The following is a 10,666-nucleotide window of genomic DNA, read 5'->3' on the forward strand; positions in this document are numbered from 1 at the left end:
GTTTTGAAACTAGTAGTTCTAGGGTGTTTAAATATTATACAAATGATTCTTGGGTCTGTAAACTATTATCCAAGGTTAGTTATTGTCCTTTGATCTATTGTAATGATGTTAATGTTAGCCTATCTTTTTTGGTCAGTCAGGTGGTGTTATGTTTGGAAGTAGTGACGCTGAACATTAGAATACACAAACTAACTTCAAATTTGGAACTATTGTTTTAGAGTATATCTTACTGGTAAAATTGTTATATCGGCAACAGATAACACTTGGTTGGGAAGAATCTGTAGCTTTCACCATATTTTACCATGTTATACAAATTGTGCAGTTGGAGGTTGTCTCTTAGAAATAATACTTCTGTCTTCTGTTGGAGAAGGGGAACAGTTGTGGCTTCCAGAGTAGCTCCTGATTATCTTTCCTTATGAAAAATGGCTTTCATGATGGACTTGGGAGCAAGTTAGTTCAGGATTTGCCCTCTAGGTTTGCTGTCAAGGAAGAGGTGCTTGTGTTTATCTGGGGAAAGATTATGGATTACCAGTGTCTGGGAGTAAGGTTTTAGATTTTCTCCGGAAATGTAGCAAAGAAACATTTAAATTTTACTTTCACTGATTGTAATTAATTCCTTTGTTAACCACCTGTTTTCTTTCTTCCTTAGATGCAGAATCCTGATACATTATCGGCAATGTCAAATCCTAGAGCAATGCAGGCCTTGTTACAAATTCAGCAGGGTTTACAGACATTAGCAACGGAAGCCCCTGGCCTCATCCCAGGGTAGGCTCATTTGGGGATGACTGTGAAAGTGCATAGTACTTACTTATTCTTTCTGAGCATTTTATACTTATGTATTATTGTGCCCATTTTTGTTGAGATTGTTTTCAAGACTTGAGTTTTCAAAGTTAAAAATGCTCATTTTAAGAAGATAACGGCTAATACTATTTTAAAAATATAAATGATTTACCATCAGGGGCCTGGTCTGGCCTCTTATTGCAGGACCTGAGGTTTATTTTACCAATTCTTGCTTCCCTAGGTTTACTCCTGGCCTGGGGGCATTAGGAAGCACTGGAGGCTCTTCAGGAAGCAACGGGTCTAACTCTGCCCCTACTGACAACCCAAGTCCCACGACCGGAACCACTGAACCCGGACACCAGCAGTTTATCCAACAGATGCTGCAGGCTCTTGCTGGAGTAAATCCTCAGGTAAAGATTCTTTCTGCTCACATTTTGTATTCCTTGTTGGAAATTTAGAAATTTCCACAAACAACCAAAAAAGAAAGAGGCAGTCCTTCAGGGTTTAGAGTATAGTGAAAAACATAGTCTTGTAGAATAGGCATTACAAAATTATTTGGTGTACTATTAGACATCAAAGGAAACTGTGGTTGGAAAAACTCCAACTTTGCTTTATTTGGAAGTTGCCTTTTAAAGTGCATTTTTTAGAGTCCATCTTGGGAAATTATTTGAAGTATGTTGTATTTTTTAAAAGTCTGTCAGGTTGGCGTAGAAACTTGATTATTCCAGGGGCACCTGGGTGGCTCAGTGTTTGAGCGTCTGCCTTTGACTCAGGTGTTGTGATCCTGATGTCTCAGGATCGAGTCCCCTGCTTCTCCTTCTACCTATGTCCCTGCCTCTCTCTGTGTGTCTCTCATGAATAAATAAAATCTTTTTTAAAAAAGAAGCTTGATTATCCCAAATGCCTCCTGAACAACTGTAACTATAGTTCTATCTTGTCCTTGTATTTTGTCTTAAAGAAAATGTCCTGTCTCTCCCTGCCCACTACTACTGCGTGTGGTAACTTGTGTTACATACATAAGCCTCACAAACATATGGCTTAAAAATGTGGACTTCTAATAATGTTCTCACATCTGGAAACATTAATTAGCCTTACTAAGAATCTGCTGTTGTACAAAGATGAGAGCCAGTCAAACCTGTTAATGGTAGATTCCCCCTGTAATTCTGCATGGCAAAAAATAGAGCATGCTTTCTGATTTTAAGCCTTATTAAATCTAATAAACAGGGCAGAGTTTTATCCTATACAACTATTTGTATTCCCAGTACTTAACATTGCTCTGGCTCAGTATAATATTCATGGAATTAGTAAGTAAAAAAGATGTTAGGTATTAGAACTGTTACCTAAGTTGAACAGGCTATAGGCCTCCTCATTATCAGATTGGCTAGGATTGTTTGATCCTTTATGTATTTTGTCTTAACTTCATTTCTGAAGAAAGATTTGATGGAGCTGAAATATCAGGAGTATATAATATACTGTGGGCCTGGAAATGGAAATGGAACTCTCCTGAAGACTTGACCAGCCAGTGCAAAATTGAGTGTACAGTCTAAGCCTCATTCTACCTTTAGAATGTGAGGACACTAGCTTTTATATTGACCCAATTGGTCAATAGCTACAAAATAAATCCTTAGTTCTGAGCTGTTTATATCTATACTTTTAAGTTTCTTGCATTTTCAGCGGCTTCTTAAATAGACCTAATGTAATGGATGAGGTTTATTAGGCGAGTTTTTAAAAGATTTTATTTTTGAGAGAGTGCTTGTGCAAGCAGGGGGAGGGGCAGAGGGAGAGAGAGAATCTTAGGCAGACTCTTGACATTGAAGCCAGGCTCCATCTCATGACCTTGAAATCATGACCTGAGCCAAAAATCAATAGTCAGACTTATAACCTACTGAGCCTCCCAGAATTGCCCCAAAAGCAATTTTTTTAAGAGCAGAGTTTTGTATTCTATTTGACAGGATTAAGTCTAAATTAAATTATTTAAAATAACATTAAGTGCTACTTTTAAAATACTTTTAAATACTTTTAAAATTATTTAAAATAACAACATTAAGTGCTACTTTAAGTTTAAAAATGTTGACTATGTTTCAAGAGAGGCCAGTGCTTTTACAGCTTAGTAGACCAGCATATTTGTAAAAGAGCATTTAAAACTTTTTAGAGGTTATCTAGGCGTGATACAGACTGATTTTCCTTAGAGTTTTGGTTTGTGTGTGTTTTTTTTTCCCTTTAACAGCTACAGAATCCAGAAGTCAGATTTCAGCAACAACTGGAACAGCTCAGTGCAATGGGATTTTTGAACCGTGAAGCAAACTTGCAAGCGCTAATAGCAACAGGAGGTGATATCAATGCTGCTATTGAAAGGTTACTGGGCTCCCAGCCATCATAGCAGCATTTCTGTATCTTGAAAAAATGTAATTTATTTTTGATAACGGCTCTTAAATCTTTAAAATACCCGCTTTATTTCATTTTGACTCTTGGGATTCTGTGCTGTTATAAACAAACCCAATATGATGCATTTTAAGGTGGAGTGCAGTAAGATGTGTGGGTTTCTCTGTGTTTTTTTTTGTTTTTGTTTTTGTTTTTTTAACAGTGGGAATCAATGCTTTTTCATTTAAGGCTACTGCATGCATCAAACACTTCTGCATTTATGGTAATTTTAAAAAAAAAAAAAACCTCACCTTTTATAGTTGGGTGAACAGATTTTTGTTTTGCATCTGTCCAATTTATTTGCTTTTTAAACATTAGCCTATGGTAGTAATTTATGTAGAATAAAAGCATTAAAAAGAAGCAAATCATTTGCGCTCTATAATTTGTGGTACAATATTGCTTATTGTGACTTTGGCATGTATTTTTGCAAAAAAAAATGCTGTAAGATTTATACTACTGACAGTTTTTGCTTTATTTGAATACAGTGTAGTATGCACATTGGGGATGGCATTTCTAGAAACAAACTGCAATAGATTATCTGAGCAGAGCACCTATAACCAAAAAAAGTGAAGATAAGGAAATATTTTAAAGCTGAGTATTTCTTAATTGTGTAGAATCTTACAGCATCTTTGATAAACATCTCTCAGCAAAAGTGCCGGTTAGTCAGGTTTGTCGAAAATATAGTAGAAAAGCTGATTCTGGTTATCTCTCTAAGGACATTTAATTGTACAGACAACAAAATGTAACATTGTCTCAACATTCACAGATTGACTGTAAATTATCATCTTTGTGCAGACTGAAGGAGCACTGTAGTATAACCCAAAAGTGCATTTGCCTAGGACTTTCAGCTTCTCCCATAGGTAGTTCAACAGGCATTACAATTTGTAATTGAAATGTTGCTTTCACTGAAAGTGTCTTGATGTTTCAGTTATTTTTAATTGCCATATAAAAATAGAACTATCTTTTGGGTTTATCAGTTTTCTCATGCACAGGCAATACACAAATTTAAAATGATTTGTGAGCCACTTGTTTCTGAAGTGTTTTGGTAGTTCTAATAAGAAATAGTTAAATATTGTGCTTTCCAGAGCCTCAGAAAAGGGGAATTGGGGGCGGGGGGTGGGGATCTATCCTGGATTGGGCCAGCCTAAATAATACTGGCAACCAAGATTCTGTTAGGATTTCTGTGCATATAGTGTAGTAAAGAGGTATCATTCAGGGGTGAAAAACAAAGAGCCGTTTTAACAATGTTGAGTACATTTGGCTGTTCTACAGCCTTTTTCTTCCCTCCCCAAAGAAGTTCTGTTTGCCTAACTCTCAAACTGTTGGGGTGTGGTACATTCCTTTAGGACCAATTAAAACACAACTTTGGGGTCAGTAATATATTTGGCTGACTCTGGTTCAGTATTCTCTTAGGTCGTTATATACTCTCATGTACAGTTACAGGAAATTAAAATGTTAATCTAAAATGAGTTCAGACCAATAAAATCAAAGGAAATACAAGTTGAATTCCATTACTTCTGTAAGTTGCTTGCTATTAAAAAAGGTCAAGAGGCCAGGTTGCCCACCAGCCCGTGCACTGTTCTGACACTTTCCCTAGGAGGAAAACATGAGTGATGATCAAGGTGGAGGCATGACTAGAGGAGGTTGTTAAGGATGGTACTCATGTGTCTTTGCTCTCTCTGCCGTATGCCTCAGTCTGGTTAAAAAACTTCTGTACTGGCGAATGGTGGTATACAGTGTGGGATAGTGTCATAACCAATTTGACAATTTATTAATCACAAAATAACAATAAATCTCTAGCTTTTACATTTGGTTTGTCTTGCCTTTTTTGTAGAAAAGGATGTCTTCAGGATAACTTTTCTTTATGTCTTTTGAAGACCACTGGAGTTGACTTACCCAGATTTTATCACACTTTAGATCATTCTTTATCAGGTTTTAAGTAAAATATGTATATACACTGTATTGTGTGTTTAAAAGATAACCAACTAGGATGTCAGGTGACCTGAGCTCTGTTTGCTGTTTTTGGTACCTAACTCGTTATTTGACTTTGAGTAAAGACATATGATTTCTTTGCTGTAATGGGGCTGGTGAGGCCTTTCAGCACACTGGACTGTGTAGTCTCTTGAGTGCCTTCCAGCTGCTGAAGCACTACTATTTCGTTGTTGTTGTTTTTTAGTTCTAATATGTTTATCTTAGATCTGAATATCTTTTTAAGAGGTCAGAATATCTAAAATTCTCAAAAGCATTAAAAAAGACACTTAAAATATTATAGGCTTAAATTGTTCTCATAGTGGGTTATTTATTGCAAATTGAATAAAGAATGGAGTGGTGAAAATAACATTTCAGGATTTTATTTCCCAAGTGGAAGATTTGTGATACCCTAAACAATGTGTAGTGAATATTGAGCATGATCAGATAAAATGACAGCTGGCTTCTGGGCATGTTCAGAATTGGAGTTGCACATTTGGTTTAAATACACTAATGAAGGGAGTCTTTAGTTTGGGGACACATTATTACTGTGTTAATTTAGTAGGCAAATTACAGCAAAATGAAGTGGGGAAAAATGTCACATTAGTAATAAAAGTTCAGCTTGGCTTCATGTCTGTGTGCTTGTGCAAAATGAGAAAAGATTATGTGGCTAAGGCAGGGAAATACTACATACTCTACTTCCTTTCTTAGAGATTGACATTAACCAAGAAGACCTGTGTTAAATCTGTTTAAAGCTGTCAAATCCAGCCTTCTCTTATGTTCCACCATCCTTTTCACTTCACCAAATTGTTCCTCAGGGATATGCCATATGAACACACCTTGGGAAGACTGCCCAGCCAGCCTCCACTTCTGTGGTATTGCACATGGTCCTCTCTCTGTAATTTCATCGGTCATCCTCGGTTTACAGAAGGCTGACCGTTCCTTTTGGGCTCAGTTCTGAAGTCTTCCTAAACTTTGCTGACCAGTGATTAATTTACTCTCAGCTGCTGCATCCATCCCTCTCAGTCACCCTACAGCTCTGAGTTTGGGATTTGTTTGTTTGGTTTAATGTTTTTGCTTTGTGTTTTTTTTTTTTTTTCTTTCTCTTCCCTGATATTTTCTTGGTAGTTATTTAAGTAACATTAAATACTCTTCCTTGACTTCTTTGTATCATTCCTCTAATGGACCATAGGAAGCCATTGCCTCAGAAAGTGAACACTCACTGAACATCTGTTAAGTATAAGGTTCTTTCCTAGTTGCTCAAAGTGTAGCAGTAAATAAAACATGTCCATATGAGGTTACATAGTAGAGTGTAGGGAGACAATAATAAACACAACAGATACATAGCCTGGTTAGATAGTAACGGAGTGCTTTGGTGGTGAAAAAGCAGAGCAAGGAGGCTAGTTCAGGAAGAAGGCGTTTTTATTTTATGTAGGGTAGTCCAGGAAGAAGGATTCATTGAAACGGTGACATTTAAATAGAAACTTGAAGATTATCTTCGAGGGTGAATAACTTTCCAGGAAGAGGGATAACTATTGAAAAAACCCAGTGGTGGAAGCGCTCTGAGTGTGTTTATAGAACACAGGGAGTTAGTATGACTGAGTGAGGTGAGCTAGGGAGAAAGTGGTATAGGGAATATGATTGGAGAGACATGGGCAAGGAGTGCCCTCACATATGGAGGACTTAATACCCCAGGTTTTGTGTCCCATCCCCAGAGTTTCTAATTGCCTAGGTTTGGAGGAGAATTTGCATTTCTAACAAGTTCCTAGGTAAGAACCACTGGACTAGGGGAACCAGGGTAGAATAGGGAATGAGGTAATGATCTTAGGGATCATATGGGCTTGAGCTTGATAGCAGTTGGAAGTATTAAGTAGTAGATTTGGGGTATATTTTGAGGGCAGAGCCAGTAGGATTTGTTGATGGATAAAATTGTGAAGTTCTCAAAGAGCAGCAGAGGTGTCAAGCATGGTGACAAGCTAGGTACAGGCATACACGATGTGGAGTATTAAGAATTTTATTTTTGACACGGTAAGTGGGATATACTTGGTAAGACCTGTAAGTGGACACAATGAGAAGGCAGTTGGAGGAGAGAGATTCAAACTGTAGCCATTTTACAGTGTGCATATCTGGTATTGAAAGCCAAAGAACTAAGCTAGTGGTTCTCAACCAGAAACGATTTTCCTCCTCCCCCCACCCCCACACACAAGGGGAGGCAATTGCTAATAGGCTTTATCTGGAGACACATTCTTGACATGATTGGGGCTGCTATAGGTGTCTAGTGAGTAGAGGTCAAGGATGCTGCTAAACATCTGCTGTGTGTAGGACAGCTCCCACAACACATTTTTCTGGTCCAAAATGTTCCAGTGCTACGGTTGGGAAATCCTTTTTTTTTTTTTTTTTTTTTTTTTTTTATGATAGTCACACAGAGAGAGAGGCAGAGACATAGGCAGAGGGAGAAGCAGGCTCCATGCACCGGGAGCCCGACGTGGGATTTGATCCCGGGTCTCCAGGATCGCGCCCTGGGCCAAAGGCAGGTGCCAAACCGCTGCGCCACCCAGGGATCCCGAAAATCCGGACCAGATGAATTGTAGAGAATGTTGATAAACACACTTTGGGAGGATTGAGGCCACTTTACTCCCAACTTCCGTTCAAGGAGAGGAGAGGAAACCAGCGAAGTAGACCTTAGAGCAAGCAAGGCACTTTTTCACAAGGAGAAAGATGGTAAATGAACTGTGTAAAATGTTCTTGCTTTACATACTTGTCATGGTTTGAATATTAACTGGTGGATCCATAAAGGGAGCTACCACTCTCATGACTGTGAGAGGGGTTTTATAGAGTGATGAGGGTAAAATTGTGCGGCGATAGCAGGAAACACAGTTTTTGAAGCAAAGAGAGTCAGTGAAATGGCAGTAAGTGGTAAAGAGAGTAGTGGCGGTATTGAGGAACTTTACCTTTTGAATTTTAAGATGGGAAGTAATGCAGTATATTTGTCTTCTAATGTGAGTGATCCTGGTGTGTGGAGAGGACTTGATTTAAGAAGAGAATATGGAGTCATTGTTTTCTCCCAAAGAGTAAAAAGAGAAAAGAGTTACTAGCATTTGATCCCCAGAGTAGGTTTTATAAATTAAATAAGCAAGCACACACACACACCATCATTTTCCTTAGCTAGAGCTGCCTTTCCTTGCTTGCAGGAGTATTACCTTCCCAGCCCATCTGAAGTATTTTTTTTATGGGCAACCCTTTCCGAAGTGGAACAAAAGCAAGCCCCTCCTCACAACTTTGCTTTGGTTAGATTGAAGAGAATGAGGTTGAAATTTCTTCCAGAGCTAGCCAGCAATGAAGCACATGCTCAGACTGCAGTTCCAATTTAAACATGTTAAGATTTGTTGTCCACAGCACCAGTGTGTGTTGCTTGCCCCACTCTGTGCTTAAAACCTCTAGGCACATATTAGAGCTCCCGGTGTAGTTTTCCTCAAAAGTCAAAAGACCAGAGCTGAAGTATTTGCTGTGTATTCAAGCCAGTTTGTTTTTTTTTTTTTTTTTTTTTTTTTAAAAAAAAGCTCTTTAGATAGATTATCTGCTCCAAGAGAGGGAAGGGAATTTCCACTGTGATGTGTTATCTGATGCTTCATAACAAATTACCCTGCAGTTTTGGCAGGGCTTGGTGAATCCTGCTAGAGGACTTGACTGGGTCTTGGAGTATTTACTTTCAAGAGAACTTACATGGCTGTTTAATTGCTATATGCCTTCACCTGGGAGTGTGTGGTTGGGGCCCCAGTTCCTCTTCCACAGGGCTATTTGTGCTTCTTTACAACATAGGTTGATAGGTTTAAAGACCGAGTATTTCAGGAAACATGAAAGCTGTTAGCTTTTAAATGTCAGGGCCCCAAATTGATCCAATGTCATTTCTCCTGTATTTTAATGGTCAGTCTTAGTTGGGCTAGATTTAAGGGTCATAGGCCCCACTTCTTGATGGGTAGAATGTCAGAGAATTTGTAACTATCTCAATCTACTATACAGTTTGATCCCAGGAGGGGATAAAAGTTAGAGGAGCATATTTTTCTTCTCCAGTGTTTATTCTTTCCTGAGGAATAAGTAGTAACTTGTCTACTTATAGAATACCGTAGAAGAAATTATATACACTTGACTGAGTCTCTTTTCTAGTCTGATGTCATGGCATATGTTAGTAGGGTTAGTGAGATGGGCTCTGCTTTGTGGGGAGGGGTTGTGGTTTTTTATTTTTTTGCTAAAAATTGTGGTAACATAGATGTAATAAAATGTATTGTAACCATTTTAAAGTGTATAGTTCTCTGATATTGGGTATATTCACAGTTTTGTGCAACCTATCACAATCATCCAGAACTTCATCACCCCAAAAGGAAACCCTTTAGTCCTTAAGCACTTACTTCCACTTCCCCCATAAGCTTGACAACCACTAGTGTGCTTTCTGTCTGGATTTACCTATTCTTTTTTTCTTTTTAAAGATTTTATTTATTTATGCATGAGAGACACAGAGAGAGAGAGAGAGAAAGAGAGGCAGAGAACACAGGCAGAGGGAGAAGACGGCTCCATGCAAGGAGCCCGATGCTGGGCTCAATCCCGGGACTCCAGGATCATGCCCTGGGCCAAAGGCAGGAGCTAAACTGCTGAGCCACCCAGGGTTCCCTGGATTTACCTATTCTGGGTTATTTCATTTAACTAGAATTATATGATAGGTAGACTTGTGTCTGGCTTTTTTCACTTATGTGTTCCAGGTTTATTGATGTTGTAGCATGTATCAGTACTTCATTCCATTGTGGAATAATATTCCGTTATATGGGTACGACACATTTTATTCATCTGTTGATGGACACTTCCACCATTTGGATATTGCAAATAATGCTTCTAATATTGGCATATAAGTATCCATTTGCATCTCCATTCTTTTGGGTACATGCCTAGAGTGGAATTGCTGGGTCCTATATAGTTTTTAATTTTTAACTTTTTTGAGGAATTGCTTGTTTTCCATAGCAGCTGCATCATCTTACATTTCTACCAGTAGTGTATGGGCTTCAGTTTTCTCTCCATCCTTGCCAACTCTTTATTTGAGTGAGAGGGAGCAAGTGGGGGGAGGGGCAGAGGGAGAGAATTTCTTTTTTTAAGTTTTATTATTTTAGAAAGTGCAGGGTGGGGTAGAGGGAGAGAGAGAATCTCAAGCAGACTCTGCACTGAGTGCAGAGCCTGACCTGTGGGGCTCAATCTCAGATACATGATTCGCAAATATTTTCCCCCTTTTCTGTAAGTTGTCTGTTCACTTTCTTGTTAATGTCTTTTGTACAAAAGTGTTTAATTTTTGATGAAGTCAAATTTATCTGTTTCATGTTTTCTTTTGTTGCTCTTGTTTTTGGTGGTATATATAAGAATCCATTGCCAAGTCCAAAGTCATGAAGATTTTTTTCCTGTTTTTCTTACAAGAATTTTATCAGCTTAGCTTTTATGATCATTGATCCATTTGAAT

General features: G+C 38.4%; 1 protein-coding gene across 2 annotated transcripts in view; it reads left to right on the forward strand.

Moving 5' to 3' along the window:
• The window catches only part of UBQLN1 (ubiquilin 1), a 45,145-nt gene extending 40,138 nt beyond the window's left edge, over positions 1-5,007 (forward strand). For both annotated transcript variants that reach the window (XM_025423218.3, XM_025423217.3), the window contains 3 exons: positions 650-765; positions 1,022-1,190; positions 3,008-5,007. In XM_025423218.3, the coding sequence (XP_025279003.1) occupies positions 650-765; positions 1,022-1,190; positions 3,008-3,160 (438 nt within the window). In that variant the 3' untranslated portion in view covers positions 3,161-5,007. The remainder of the gene's footprint in view (positions 1-649; positions 766-1,021; positions 1,191-3,007) is intronic.
• Positions 5,008-10,666: the final 5,659 nt, after the last annotated feature.

This window comes from Canis lupus, chromosome 1 (assembly GCF_003254725.2).
Source record: "Canis lupus dingo isolate Sandy chromosome 1, ASM325472v2, whole genome shotgun sequence".
Lineage (NCBI taxonomy): Eukaryota > Metazoa > Chordata > Mammalia > Carnivora > Canidae > Canis > Canis lupus.